Genomic DNA, 14,573 nt, shown 5'->3' on the forward strand with positions numbered 1-14,573 from the left:
GCCGCAGTCCGTCTGAATACTCTGAATGGTCACTGTGTGGTAAGGGGGCGGGGCGTGTGCTCTTTAGGTCATTCTGATTGGGTGAGCCAAGGGGGAGTGTTGGGGAATTCCCCGCAGGGCGGAAGCGCCGGGGCTTCAGGCAAAGCCAGCTACAGGCGGGCGGCCGCTGGGGCCCCTGAGGCTTCGGGGGCCATGGCCGGGGTCGCGTGCTTGGGGAAAGCTGCGGAGGCCGACGAATGGTGCGACAGCGGCCTGGGCTCTCTGGGTCCCGACGCAGCAGCCCCCGGAGGACCGGGACTGGGCGCCGAGCTGGGCCCGGGGTTGTCGTGGGCGCCACTCGTCTTTGGCTACGTCACTGAGGATGGGGACACGTGAGTGAACCTTAGGCTGCCTAACGGGGCCCTAGGATCCCACCTCTGATTCCCTATTAGTCTCCTATCCCGGCTCCCTAACCTTTCACTCTTAAATCTAACTTCTGATGCTCGACTTTCTGATTTCTAACTCCTAACCTTTAGTAAAACCAATTTCGTAGCCAACTTTGACCCTAACTCCTTAATTTCTCCGACTCTCCTTTCTTGAGCTCTGCTTCATAGAGCTCCACATCCCTATCCATTGATCCCCAAACTGGGTTTGATCTTCCGGACCCAAGTCCGGAGACCTTTGTTAGAGTTGTGGTCCAGACAGGCTCCTCCTCACCTCCTACCTCCAAATAGGATCCTTGATCCTTAGCCTCCTGATGGATGCGCCTTGAACTTAGATTTCCAAAGTTAATACATGACCTTGACTCATAAGATTCTACCTTCTGAGCACCGATCTTCAGATCTTACATCCAAAGGGAAAACGTCAGCTCCATGATAGCAGGGATTGATGCCTGTTAAGTATTTGTTGAACACCACCACGTTCCAGGCACTGGTTTAGGTGCTGCGATAAAGCAGTGAGGAAAACAGACAAAAATTTCCGCTCTTGTGGAGTTTACATTCTAAGGTGCGTATGTAGACAGACAAAAGGACAGACAGGCTGACAGAAAGACAGGAAGGAAGGGAGGGAGGGAGGGAAAGAGGAGAGAGAAGGAACAAAAGAAACTAAGACACAGACGCAAAGTGAGAAAGGAGAGAAAGGAAAAGAAGAAACAAAGAAAAACGAAAAACAGTATAAAGGAAAGGCAGAAAAATGGTGTATCTGAAGGCAGTAAGTTCTTTGGGGGAAAAATAAAGCAGGAAAACGAGACCCGTAGAGTATCTGGGGGAGAACTCTCCAGGCAGAAGGAACCAGAGTCGTAAAGGGCCGTGAGGGATTGTCCTGGGGTTTTTTTGTGTATTTGTGTCTACTCATCCAGTCATGGTGACTAAACAGGGCTTGACCCATAAGAGGCGTGCAGGAAATATTGTTCTTTCCAAAGCCCCCTGCTGAGGTTTCATTAGTTTTCTTTATTGGTTTTTTGCTTTCTATTTCATTGATCTCTGTTTTGATTTTCATTATTGCCCTCTTCTGCTTACTTTGGGTCTAATTTTTTTTCTTTCTTTCTCTCTCTTTTTTTTAAAGTTTCTTAAGGCGGCAGCTGAGATCATTCATTTGAGACCTTTCTTCTCTAATATTGGTGTTTCATGCTATAAATTTCCCACAGCAGTACTTTAGCAGTCTCTCACAAATTCTGATATGTTGTGTTTTCATGTTCATTTAATTCAAGATACTTTGTAATTTCCCTTTTGATTTCTTCTTTGGCCAGTGGATTATTTTAAAATATGTTATTTAGGGGCGCCTGAGCTCAGTTGAGCTCAGGTTGTGATCTCAGGGTCCTGGGATGAGCGTCCCGTTGGGCTCTGTGCTCAGTGTGGCATCTGCTTGGAATTCTCTCTCCCTCTCCCTCTGCCCTTCCTGCTTATGCTCTCTCTAAAATAAATAAATAAATAAATAAATCTTTTAAAAAGGGGTAGAGGGCAGAGGGAGAGGGAGAGAGAAACCCAAGCAGGCTCTGTTGGGAGCCTAATGCAGGGCGTGATCCCATGACCCTGAGATCAGGGCCTGAGCTGAAACCAAGAGTTGGTCATCCAACCCACTGTGCCACCCCGATGACCCTAAATAAATCCTTTAAAGAAAAGAAATATGTTATTTAGTTTCCAGATATTTGGAAAGTTTTCCAAATGTCTCTCTTTTATTGATTTTTAATTTAATTCCCTTGTAGACTGAGAACATACTTTGTATGACTTGGATCCTTGTAAATTTATTGAGAATTGTTTTATGGTGCCACACATTACGTGTGCACTTGAAAAGAGGGAATATTCTGCTGTTGTTGGGTGTAGGCTTCTCTAAAAGTCAATTAGCGGTCCTATTGGTTTATCGTTTTATATATCCTTACTAATGGTTTCTGTCTCCTTGTTCTATCAATTATTGAGGAGGGGGCATTGAAATCTCCAGCAGTCATTGTGGATTTGTCTCTTGTTCTATCAGGTTTTGCTTTGTGTAATTTGATGCTCTGTTATTAGAGCACGGATATGTAGAATTATTATGTTCTTTTGCTTAGTTGACCTCTTAATCATTACAAAATAACCTTCTCGATACTTGGTAATATTTTTTGCTCTAAAGTCTAGTATGATATTAAAATACTCACTCCTGGGCAGCCCCGCTGGCCCAGCAGTTTAGCACTGCCTTCAGCCAGGGCATGATTCTGGAGATCCGGGATCGAGTCCCACATCAGGCTCCCTGCATGGAGCCTATGTCTCCCTCTGCCTGTGTCTCTGCCTCTCTCTCTCTCTCTCTGTGAGTCTGTCATGAATAAATAAATAAAATCTTAAAAAAACACAACTGAGTCCTGCTTTCTTTTGACTGACTGGTGTTAGCACGGTATATCTTTTTCCACCCTTTTATTTTAACCTATCTTTTAATACTTGTATTTAAAGGGTATTACTTGTAGGGAGCATATATAGTTGGGTTTTGCTTTTTTGTTCAGTCTGACAATTTCTGCCTTTTAACTGGAATGTTTAGACCATTTACATTTAGTTATTGATACAGTTATGTTTATCATCCTTTTGCTAATTTTCTACTTAACATGTCTCCTTTGTTTACCTTTTCTTCTTTTTCTGCCTTCTTTTGGAACCTGTAAACTTTGTCCCGTTGTATTCTTTTTTTTTTTTTTTTTTAAGATTTTACTTATTTATTCATGAGAGACATGGAGAGAGAGAGAGAGAGAGAGAGAGAGAGAGAGGGGCAGAGGGAGAAGCAGGCTCCATGCAGGGAGCCCGACGTGGGACTCGATCCGGGGACTGCAGGATCATGCCCTGGGCTGAAGGCAGGCGCTAAACCACTGAGCCACCCAGGGATCCCCCATTGTATTCTTTTGTTGGTTCATTAGCTTTATGTATTTATATAAAGATTTTATTTTTAAATTTTATTTATTTTGTGGGGGAGGGGCAGTGGGAAAGGGAGAGAGAATCTCAAGCCGATTCCTAGTATGGAATCCCATGCAGGGCGTGATCTCACAACCCTGAGATCAAGAGTCAGACACTTCACTAAGCTACCCAGGCACCCCTTAAGGTGTTTTTAAGTAATCTCTGCACCTAACATGGGGCTCGAACTCATAACCCCAAGATCAAGAGTCGCACACTCTACTGACTGAGCCAGCCAAAAGTCCCTGGTTTATTAGCTTTAACACTTCTGTTGATTAAGTGGTTGGCAAACTGTGGCCTCCAGGAAAAATCTAGCCAGCCATCTGCTTTTGTATGGCTGTAAGCTATGAATGGTATTTACATTTTTAAATGGTCGAAAAAAATCAAAAGGCTATTTTGTGGCAAGTGAAAATTATTATGAGAGTCACATTTCAGACCCCACAGATGAAGTTCTGCTGGAATACTGCTTTGCTCATTCATTTACATATAGCTGGTGGCTGCTTTTATATCAACCATAACAGCAGAGCTGAGTAGGTAAAAGAGACACTAGAATCCACAAAGCGTAAAATCTTTATCTGGCCATTTACAGAAAAAGTTTGCTGACCTCTGCTTTATAGCTTATACTGTACAGCTTCAACTTATGATGGGTGTCATTTCACATAGGGTAAAAGATAAAAGAACCTTAGAATAATATATTTCCATTTGTTCCCTCCTGGCCTTTATGTTATTGTTGTCATACAGTTTAGTTTCACGTGTGTTATAAACTCCACCATACATTGTTAGTAGTTTTGTTTAAACAAACACTCAACTATTTTTTTTTCAAATTACCTTCTAAAGAGACTTGTATAAAAAAAAAAAAAGAGACATAACGAGAAAAAATCTTCCAGATTTACCCACATAGTTGTTATTTTCAATGTTTGCTATTTATGTGTATAGGCCCATATTGCTGTGGGATGTCATTTTCATTTTGCTTGCAGGTTTCCTTTAACCTTTCTTTGGCGACAACTTATCGTCTGCTGGCGATAAGTTCCTTTGGCTTTGGTATATCTAAAAACATCATTATTTTGTCTTTGTTTTTGAAAGATATTTTTGCTGGGTTAAAGACTTCTAGGTTGGGGGCACTTGGGTGGCTCACTTGGTTAAGCATCTGCCTCCTGTTCAGGTCTAATCCTAGGGTCCTGGGATCGAGCCCCAGATCAGGCTCCCTGCTCAGCATGGAGGAGTTTGCTTCTCCTCCTTCTAACCCTCTTCCTACTCTCTCACTCACTCACTCTCTCTCAAATAAAATCTTTTTTTTTTTTTTTTCTCTCAAATAAAATCTTAAAAAAAAGTCTAGGTTGAGGGATGTCTGGGTGGCTCAGGCAGTGGAGCATCTGACTCTTGATCTCAGCTCAGGTCTTGATCTCAGGGTTGAGTGTAAGCCCTGTGTTGGGCTCCATGCCCAGCATGGAGCCTACTTAAAAAAAAAAAAACAACAAAAAACAAATCCTAGGTTGAGTGTCTTTGAATACTTGAAAGGTATTGCCTCAATCTGTTCCCCTGTCTAATTTCCTATATGACATCCACTGTCATCCTTATTTTTATTTTTCTATAAAGTATCTTTTTCTCTCTAGCTGCTTTTGATATTTTTATATTTAAAAAATTATTTTAAAAGATTTATTTATTTTAGAGAAAGAGAGAGCAAGTGAGTATATAAGTGCGAGGGAGGGGCAAAGAGAGAAGCAGAGAATCCCAAGCAGACTCCATGCTGATTGTGGGGCCCAAGTGGGGCTTGATCTCATAACCTAAGGTGAAACCAAGAGTTGGACCCTTAACCAACTGAGCCACCCAGGCACCACTGAGATTTTTATCTTTACCGTTGGGGTTTTGAACCAGATTTTTATGTTGGGCTTTGGTATAGTTTTCCTAATATTTCTTGTTCTTGGGAGTCATTGAGCTTCTTGGATCTGTGAGTTTATAGTTTTCATAAGTTTGGAAAATTTTCTAGACATTATTTCTTCAAATATTTTTTCTGTCCCCCACATCATTTAGGGACTTAGTTTCAAATATTAGGGACTCCTGCGTGGCTCAGTGGTTGAGTGTCTGCCTTCAGCTCAGGGCGTGACCCTGGAGTCCCGGGATCAAGTTCCGAATCAGGGTCCCTGTAGGGAGCCTGCTTCTCCCTCTGCCTGTGTCTCTGCCTCTCTCTGTTCTCTAAAGAATAAAGAAATAAAATCTTAAAAGAAAAAAAAAGTTTCAAATATTGTTAGGCTGCTTGAAGTTGTTCCATAGCTCACTGATGTTCCTTTCATTTTAAAATAGTCTCTTTTGAGGGTGCCCAGCTGGCTCAGTCATTGGAGTGTGAGACTCTTGATCTTGGTGTCGTGAGTTCAGGCCCCATGTTGAGTGTAGAGATGACTTAAAGATAAAAAAGAAATTTAAAAAATTCTCTGTGTTTCATTCTAAATAGTTCCTATCACAAAGTCATTCGGTAATTTTTTTTTCTATATTATTTATTTTTTTAGATTTTATTTATTTATTCATGAGAGACACAGAGACATAGGCAGAGACAGAAGCAAGCTCCCTGTGGGGAGCCTGTTGCGGGATTCAATCTTGTGACCCCAGGATCACCACCTGAGCCAAAGGCAGCCACTCAGCCACAGCGCCACCTAGACCTTCCCTCTTCTGCATTGTTTAATCTCTGCTCATCCTGCCCAGTGTATTTTTCGTTTCAGATGCTCTAGTTTTTATCTCTAGGAGTCTGATTTGAGTCTTTGGCTCCTATCACCCATGTCTCTACTTAACTTTTGGAATGTATGAGAGTCACTTACAATGAACTCTTTAAATGGTCTTGTTTGCGGATTCAAACACCTGGGTCATTTCGGGGTCAATTTCAACTGATTGATTATTCTCATTGTGGATCATGTTTTTCTGCTTCTTCTCCTACCTTGTAATCTTTGAATAGATGCCAAACATTGTGAACTTTACCTTGTTAGTCTGGCCAGTTGTATATCTTTTCTTTTCTTTTCTTTTTCTTTTTCTTTTTCTTTTTCTTTTTCTTTTTCTTTTTCTTTTCTTTTCTTTTTTCTTTCTTTCTTTTTTCTTTTCTTTCTTTTCTTTCTTTTCTTTCTTCTTTCTTTCTTTCTTTCTTTCTTTCTTTCTTTTTTTTCTTTCTTTCTGATTTTATTTATTCATGAGAGATACAGAGAGAAGCAGAGACATAGGCAGAGGGAGAAGCAGGCTCCCTGCGGGGACTGTGATGCGGGACTCAATCCCAGGACCTGGGATCACAACCTGAGTCGAAGGCAGATGCTGAATCACTGAGCCACCCAGGTGCCCCTATGTTCCTATAAATATTCTTGAATGTTGCTTTGGGATGCAGTTAAACTACTTTTAAGTAGTTTGATCCTTCTGGGTTTTGCTCTTGTGATTTGTTAGGTGGGTCTGAGCAGCGCTCTATCTAGGGTTTATTACTACCCACTACTGAGGTAAGACCTTCTAGAGCCTTCTACCCAATGTCCTGTATTTTAGGGGTTTTTCCTAGTCTCACCGGTGGCAACAGGCACTATTCCTGAACCCCTGTGAGCAATGGGCACGTTTCCCTAATCTGTTTATATGGTTTCTTTCCTAGACAGGGGTAGTTTCTCCATATTGGTGCACTGATCAGTCTTCTCCTAAATCCTCTAGAGGTCCCTCTGCAAATCTCCAGCGTCTTTCCCTGTTCAGGTCTCTCCTCTTAGGTTCTCTGTCCTTTGACTCCCCCTGCCTTGCTGTCCCCAGACCCAGCTCCATCTCACTCATATGCAGATGGCCAGAACCCTGCCTGGGTTTGCCCTCTCTATGCCATGTCTTCTCTCAAGATAAGAAATGTGGCAGTCTGTCACAGGTCTCACCTCACTTTGTGTCCTGTGTCTTAAGGATCACTGTCATTCATTGCATGAGGACTAGTGTCCGGAAAACTGTTGCTTCCTACACGGCAGTTTGTCTGTTTTTTTTTGTTGTTGTTGTTATTGATTCAGAGGGAGGGAAATCTGGTCCCTGCTATTTCATCTTGGGAGGAAGTAGAAGTCCCACTTAATAAACACCAATTAATCAAATCTGCTGAATTAATTCTGACCTGACCCTCCTAGATTCTTGACAGTTGGTTTCAGGATTGTGGTCATAGGGCTTAGCACACAGGAGGTGCTCCAGGTTTGTTGAATGAAGGAATATAGGAGTACTTGATGACTACTTTTTTTTTTCTTTTTAAAAGATTTATTCATTTATTTTAGGGAGAGAGAGCGCATGTGTGCGCTCCCATGAGTGGGAGGGGCAGAGGAAGAGTGAGAGAGAATCTCAAGCAGATGCTGTGTTGAGCACAGAACTTGACGTGGGGCTTGATCGCAATGACCTTGAGATCATGACCTGAGCCGAAACCAAGAGTCAGATGCTTAACCCACTGAGCCACCTAGGCATTCCAGGAGTACTTGACCTCTGACCTCTGCTCCTGTCTTTGTCTTCAGGGCACTGCACTTAGCAGTGATTCATCAGCATGAGCCCTTCCTGGATTTCCTCCTAGGCTTTGCGGCTGGCACTGAGTACCTGGACCTGCAGAATGACCTGGGCCAGGTGAGCCACCTGGGGACAGTACAGGGCTTGGGACTAGGTTCTCAGTGCAACCCCTAATCCCTGCCCTCTGCTCCTGCAGACAGCCCTTCACCTGGCAGCCATCCTGGGGGAGGCCTCCGCAGTGGAAAAGTTGTATGCGGCGGGTGCCGGGTTGCACATAGCGGAGCGTGGGGGCCACACGGCGCTGCACCTGGCCTGCCGCATGAGGGCACATGCCTGTGCTCGTGTGCTACTCCAGCCCCGTCCCCGGTGCTCCAGGGGAGCCCCCAACACCTACCTCGCTCAGGGCCCTGACCGCACCTCTGACACCGACCACCCACCTGTTGCCTCGTACCCTGAACCTGACTCGGAGAAGGAAGATGAAGAGAGTGAGGAGGATTGGAAGCTACAGTTAGAGGCTGAAAACTACGAGGGTGAGGGTTTCTGGTCACTGGGCAGGGCTTGGATGCCCAGGCAGAGAGAGAGCACTGGGCTCTAGGCTCAATTCTCCTGAGTCAAGACCCAGGCCCTTGGGAAATAATACTGAGGCTCCAGGGACCCAGGCACTGGAGAACACGTCCCCTCTGAGGCCCCAGATTACTGAGAATCGGTCACATGGGACTCAGGCCCCAGACCACTTGGGACCCAGTCCTGTCACCTGCAGGCCTAGAACTACTAAGATCTAGTTGTTGGGTTCAGGTTCCCCAGCTGGAAGGCACAGCTCACTCTGGATCTCGCCCCCTCCCACCAACCACAGGTCCTAGCCTACCCTGGATGAGGGATCTTAAGGCTCAGATTCCCAGAGATTGACACTAGGTTCAGGGACAGCCCTCGGCCCATTTACCTGGGGCCTTGGCATCTGAATCTTAGCTCCCCCACCTCTAGGCCCAACTACCTGCACCAGGCCCCTTCCTGAGGTCACCCAGGACCCAGTGTTCAAGGCCTACTCCTTCCTCTAAAGTCACACACAGGTCCTTGAACTACTCAGGACCCAGGAATTTGGGGTCCAGATCTTTTGTGAGATAAAGACCAGAGACTCAGTCTCCTGGTCCCAACATCCAGGCTTCCTGTCCAAAGCCCCTAGGTTCTTCACCCATAAGCCCCAGACTTTCCACAAGCCAGGCTTTACACTGCCAGCAGGTTCCAGAACACCAAGACTTAGGCATTGGGGTGCATTTGCCTCTTTGACATACCCAGGAATTCAGGGGCTGGACCCCAGACTCAGTCCCCTCAGGCCATGGTGTTCTTCTCTGGGAGCTTGACATTTGGGGCCTAGGCCCCTGACCTGCATCACATGATACCACTCTGTCCACAGGCCATACCCCACTTCACGTGGCCGTCATCCACAAAGATGCAGAGATGGTGCGGCTGCTCCGGGAGGCTGGAGCGGACCTCAATAAACCGGTGAGCTGCCCTAGGGAGAGGGTGTGGCCGGGAGGGTTGTGCCCCGGAGTGGGGCAGGGCCCCCTTGACCTCTCCGCTGCCCCTTGCAGGAGCCCACGTGTGGCCGGAGCCCCCTGCACTTGGCAGTGGAGGCCCAAGCAGCCGATGTGCTGGAGCTTCTCCTGAGGGCTGGTGCTGACCCTGCTGCCCGCATGTATGGTGGCCGCACCCCACTGGGCAGTGCCACGCTCCGGCCCAACCCCATCCTCGCCCGTCTTCTCCGTGCACATGGAGCCCCTGAGCCTGAGGACGAGGACGACAGGCCTGGCCCCTGCAGCAGCAGCAGCAGCAGTAGCGACAGTGACAGCGGGGACGAGGGCGTGAGTCAGGAGGAAAGACCGGGTGGCCCAGCTGGGGGGTCAGGGTAACAGGCGGGTGGGCAGGGGTGAAAAGAGAAGTTAGGCAGTGTACTGAGATCGACCTTGGGCCGCTGTGATCGGAGAATGCAGGCAGAAGTCCGGGGTGACCTGGATGGGGTGGTGGGGAGAATGTGGGGAGCCATGGCTTGAGTAACGGCGGAGGGAGAACTCAGGCAGGCAGAGTTAGAGAATGAGACCACGGTCCAAGGGACCCGTGATGGCAGTGAGCAGCAGCGGTGGCTGAGAGTGTTGGGAGTGACTTCCCGGAGCAAGAGATGGAGGACTGAGGCTGTGGGAAGGTGACCTCGGGCAGCAGTGGTTCCGACGCTGGCAGCAGTGGGGAAGGACCTTCGCCAGCAGGGAGGAGGCTGTGTGGGGGAAGCCAGGGGGCAGAGATGCTGCGTTGGGCAGGGGACGAGGCTGGGTAGTGAGGGGGGTGAGTAGGGTGAAGAATCTGGGTAGAAGCAGAGGGAGGGGGCAGAGGAAGGAGACCCCAGTGGCTGTGGCTGCCGAAGACGCCAAGAAGCAGCAGGGCCGGAGCCCAAGCAGGAGCCCAAGCAGTGGCGGGTGGTGGGAGAAAGCAGATGACCTTGAATGTGGTGGTTGGAAAACCAGGAGTGGGGAATTTGCGTGGGGGAACTTGGGTGTCACCAGAAGACCCAGTTGTCGGGGCGGGTGGAAGAAGCTGGACAGCCGGTATGGTGACAGCCGCCTGAGCCCCTGTGCCTGCCCCCTCTGCCCTCAGGATGAATACGACGACATCGTGGTTCACAGTGGCCGGAGCCAAAGCCGGCTCCCTCCCACCCCAGCCTCAAAACCTCTCCCCGATGACCCCGTCTGACCTAATTGTTAATAGAATCTCCAGTTTAATAAAATCCCAGTTCTGACAACCCGAGACTAGACTGTCACCGTCGCGGTCCTCTGGTTTATTCCCAGGTCCCCGTCCCTCCAAAATCAAGTGCCACACAAGCCTCTGGTTTTCTTTGTGCTTTATCCACACAGAAGGGTTGGAGTGGGTTACATGGGTGGCCGGGTATGTCCTGAGTCAGCATGAGGCCAGCCGCTCTCCCCAGCTCAGACTCGGCCCCTTGAGCCCACTTGCATGGCACACCCTTCTCCCCATTCCTGCAGTTGGGCATGGAGTGGGCTGGTAGGTGAGCTTTGGGGGTCCATAGTCCTAAGCCATAGGGTGGGCCGGGAAGGAGGCCATGAAGTCGGGGGTCATCCCTCCCTCCTGATCTCCTCCCCCAGAATCTCAGTTGCCTTCTTGAGCTCGTCTCTCACATGCTCCAGCCGCTCCATGTCATGCTCCTGGTGGGATCAGAAATGGGTTGATCAGCACCCACCTCCAAGGGCGGGCCACCTCAGTAGTCACCCCTGAATGTGGGCCATGTCAGTTTGCACAACAGTGGTCATCCTGGTCACTGTGGACCACGATGGGGACCTTGGCGGAAGAGTTACGTTGGCCAACGTGCCCAGCAGCGCGGTTCGTGTGTGTGTGGACTGTCTAGCCAACGGCAACGGATAGGACAAGTAAACTTGGATGCCGTGACCCTTCTGTGAGGTGCTGGCCATTTGGGCTACTGCCACCAATCACGGGGACATCCTACTTTCCGTGACCCAGCAATGGTGTCCATCTGTAGTCCAGTGAACCAAGCAGCAGCCCCTTTTCATGTGGCCAGACTGCTAAGTCAGCTACCTCTCTGCAATACTAGTGGCCATCTGGGAAGTGATGTCAGCATGGAAGCCATCTTGGTCAAGCAGAGGCCTCGCTGGGCTCTTGCTGCCTAGTCCTGGTGTCAGTCCTGGTCACTACGATCCATTTGTGGTGGGTAGTGGTCATGGCCCAACACTGGTACGGGGTTGGTAGCAATCCACTGGCTGTTGGGTCCGCCCCACTTGCCCATCGCCTCCTCCACTCACCTCCTTTTCCGAAGCCTCTTCCTTCTCCTGCTTGGGCTCCTCTTCCGGCTGGTGGAGGTGGTGGTGATGCGGCGAGTCCTCGTGCATCTCTCCACCCGCCTCAGCCCCCTGCCACAGACTGCGGCCCCCGCCTAGCACCTGCAGGCCCTTCTCTTCTGCCTCAAACTGGGCTGTCTCCTCGTCACTGGCCTGCTCTGCCACTCGCTTTTGGGGGCCCCCTCTGCCTTCTAGGCGCCGCTTCCACAGGCCTTCAAAGGATTCTGTGTGCCCCCTCTTCTTCCTTTTTTCCTCCTCCTCCTCCTCTTCCTCTTCCTCGTTGTCCTCCTCTTCCTGGCGGAGCCGGCTCTGAAGCTGCTCATGGATGGTCTGTTCCCGCACCTCGGACTTATGGGCCCTTTCTGCAGCCTCCTCTTCCTCATCCCTCATCTCCTGGCTGGACCTCGTCTTCCCAGCCTCTTGCTTCTTGAAATCCTCAACCAGTAGGGCTTTCTCTTTGCTGGACACACAGCCATAGGGCTCTGTCTCACACATCTCTGGTGGAAAGAGAGGGTGCTCTCTGTGCAGCAAATTGGGGGAACTGAGACCTGGAGGGGCTGGGGTCTGCCCAAAACTGGGAGAGGAGGGTCAGGTCTGGGCCACACTCTCTGCCCCCATCCTGCACCGCTGCAGGGAACCCCGATGGTGGGTCTGGAGGCCAGGCTGGACACTGTGCAGTGCTATGCCAGCCCAGGCAAGGGGACTCAGGGATGAGACACCCCTTCCTCCAGGAAGCTCTGGCCCAAACCCTGGGTGGGGTGGGGACTTCCCAAGAGGAACTGGGGCCTGGGCCCCCCTTACCTTTGTGGAGGAGAGCTGTGCAGGGGCTTCTCTGGGCCTGGCCCAGTGTCAGCACTTCTGTGACCACCTCTGCCAGACAGCGGGTCAGCTGGGGGTGAAGGGTCAGAGGGGAGGTTGAGGGCAGGGCAGATGGGGGTAATGAGAGCAGCAGGAAGTCTGGAGGGGAGATGATCATGGAAGTTGGTCAGGGTGGGCCAGGGTGTGGGGGAGATGAGGCAGGGCAAGGGGTCTGCACTCACCTCTTCCTTGGAGGGTCTTGGCGCCAATGGAGCAGCGGTGGCTGTGGAGGAAGGAGATGGGTGCTGGGCTGGGACCCCCAGGCGCTGTCCTCAGTGCTGATCTCAGCTCCAAGATGCATCCCGTTACTCCCCTGTCCCCTCTTCAGCCTACCTGACAGGTGTTCCCTCCCCACCTGGAAGCTCAGCCCATGAAGTCTCTGGTCCGACCCCAATGGGTGCCCCGTTCCCCCCCCCGGTTCCCTGAGTCCCTGGTCCTTGACAGGTCTCAGAAGTGCCCTCTCCAGTTTCTGGCACTCACCTGCCCCCAGCAGCAGCACCAGCAGCAGGGGCAGTGGCAGCGGGAGCAGCACGGAGGTGGGCCCGCGGTGTTGCATGGTGGGGCGTCCGGACCTCGGTGCTCGGTGCTGTGCTGGACGGCAGGGCAGCTGCTTATAACCCAGGCCCGTGGCCCCGCAGGGGAGGAAGTGACGTCACCACTACCCCTTCCCTGCCTGTGGCAGGGTGACAGCTGCAGGGCGGCCACCTGCCCAAGACCCTCAATTATTCATGGGGACCCACGTCCTGCACCCGCTCCGCTCCAGATAATGGCCCCTTAGTGCCAGCAGGGAGGGAGGGTGTGTCCGCCAGACAGACACGGTCTGATGGGCTTAAGGCTGCACTGGGAGGCTGACCTGGGTTCGAATCCAGCGGCGCCACTTAACAGGTAGACTCAGGCAACTCCTCTTCTTTGGCTGCTTCCTCGTCTGCAAACCTGGGCCTTGTAAACCTGCTTCCTCTGAGGTGGTGGCTGGACTCTGCCTGAATCCCTGCTCCACCACTACCAGCTGCATGGCCCTGGGAGAACCGCCCAACCTCTCTAGGATTGGTTGCATCCTTTGTGAAATTGGCCTGGTGACCCCCTCCTCCAGGTGAGGCTTGGCAGGAGGTGAGGAGTGCGTAAGGTAATTTAGACAGCGCCCAGCACCTTCAGGTCAGTGCTTTTTATTGAGCACCTACTATATGCCCAGCCCTCTTCCAAAGCCGGGGGCTCCAGCAGTGAACAAACTGGGCAAGCTCCCTGTGCTTGTGGAGCAGACAATTGAGAGGCACAGACACAACACTCAAACAGCCTAAGGAAGGAGGAAATGACCGCAGACTCCTGCATCACGAGTGCTAGGGGGTTTACTTTGGCCGGTCAGGGAAGTCCTCTTTGAGGAGGATATTTGGGCCAAGGCCTGAGTGATCAAATGGAGGCATTCGCACAAGATTGAGGGAAAGAGTAGTCAGGGGAGGCACTGCCAAGTGCACGGGTCTGAGTCAGGAACAAGTCTGCAGAGTTAGGCCGGACCAGAGCACGACAAGAAGTGGGCTGAAGTGGAAGGCAGGGGGCAGATCAGGTGGGGCTTTGTGGATCACGGGGACAAGTGTCCTTTCCCCTGAGTGAGATGGAGCAACATGAGGGCTCTGGGCAGGGGAGGGGCGTGACCCAACACAGGGGTCCCACAGGGTCTGCTCTGGCTTTGTGTGGGACCCAGGGAGCAGGGCAGACAGTGAAGTGGCTGCTGTGCCTCTGAGTCACAGCGGACGGGCCCAGGGAGGAGAGAGGAAGGGTGACTTCTGGAAATATTGTGAAGAAGGAGCTGCCAGGGTCTGCTGAAGGAAAGACTGACGTCAGTGTGAGAGAAGCTGGTCCCGGGCCAGGGTGAGTTCCAGCTTCACTGAGTCTGTGCTGCCTACTGGACCCTTCCCTGCCACTGGGGATGGAGGGGTGAGGCTGAAACTGGGGTCAGTGCAAGGTGCCTCCTGTCCTAGAGCTAGGGGAGAGGACTTGGCCTCTCAGTTCT

General features: G+C 50.5%; 2 protein-coding genes across 3 annotated transcripts; one reads left to right on the plus strand and one right to left on the minus strand.

Annotated features, from left to right (window-relative positions):
• The first annotated feature begins 95 nt into the window (after window positions 1–95).
• On the plus strand, window positions 96–10,646 carry NFKBIB (NFKB inhibitor beta). Its single transcript, XM_026010094.2, has 6 exons — window positions 96–371; window positions 7,865–7,970; window positions 8,050–8,383; window positions 9,265–9,353; window positions 9,443–9,712; window positions 10,497–10,646. The coding sequence occupies exons 1-6, from the start codon at window positions 193–195 to the stop codon at window positions 10,590–10,592; spliced, it is 1,074 nt and encodes a 357-aa protein (XP_025865879.1). The 5' UTR covers window positions 96–192; the 3' UTR covers window positions 10,593–10,646.
• Window positions 10,647–10,725: 79 nt separating this feature from the next.
• Window positions 10,726–14,329, minus strand: CCER2 (coiled-coil glutamate rich protein 2). 2 transcript variants are annotated; one of them, XM_072752032.1, is made up of 6 exons: window positions 13,422–14,329; window positions 13,049–13,273; window positions 12,751–12,791; window positions 12,512–12,599; window positions 11,675–12,207; window positions 10,726–11,062 (listed from the first exon to the last, which is right to left on the minus strand). In XM_072752032.1, the coding sequence occupies exons 2-6, from the start codon at window positions 13,122–13,124 to the stop codon at window positions 10,973–10,975; spliced, it is 828 nt and encodes a 275-aa protein (XP_072608133.1). In that variant the 5' UTR covers window positions 13,125–13,273; window positions 13,422–14,329; the 3' UTR covers window positions 10,726–10,972. The 2 variants fall into 2 exon arrangements, with proteins under 2 accessions (XP_072608133.1, XP_025865880.1); XM_026010095.2 differs by having other exon boundaries at window positions 13,049–13,159; window positions 13,422–13,990.
• Window positions 14,330–14,573: the final 244 nt, after the last annotated feature.

The sequence above is a fragment of the Vulpes vulpes genome, chromosome 1 (assembly GCF_048418805.1).
Source record: "Vulpes vulpes isolate BD-2025 chromosome 1, VulVul3, whole genome shotgun sequence".
Classification (NCBI taxonomy): Eukaryota; Metazoa; Chordata; class Mammalia; order Carnivora; family Canidae; genus Vulpes; species Vulpes vulpes.

Coding starts and splice junctions, on each gene's coding strand:
- NFKBIB (XM_026010094.2), top strand. CDS start 193: ATGGCCGGGGTCGCGTGCTTGGGGAAAGCTGCGGAGGCCGACGAATGG. Junction 372..7,864: donor GTCACTGAGGATGGGGACAC/GTGAGTGAACCT, acceptor CTTTGTCTTCAG/GGCACTGCACTTAGCAGTGA. Junction 9,354..9,442: donor GAGCGGACCTCAATAAACCG/GTGAGCTGCCCT, acceptor TGCCCCTTGCAG/GAGCCCACGTGTGGCCGGAG.
- CCER2 (XM_072752032.1), bottom strand. CDS start 13,124: ATGCAACACCGCGGGCCCACCTCCGTGCTGCTCCCGCTGCCACTGCCC. Junction 12,792..13,048: donor GGTGCTGCTGCTGGGGGCAG/GTGAGTGCCAGA, acceptor CTTCCTCCACAG/CCACCGCTGCTCCATTGGCG. Junction 12,600..12,750: donor CAAGACCCTCCAAGGAAGAG/GTGAGTGCAGAC, acceptor CTTCACCCCCAG/CTGACCCGCTGTCTGGCAGA.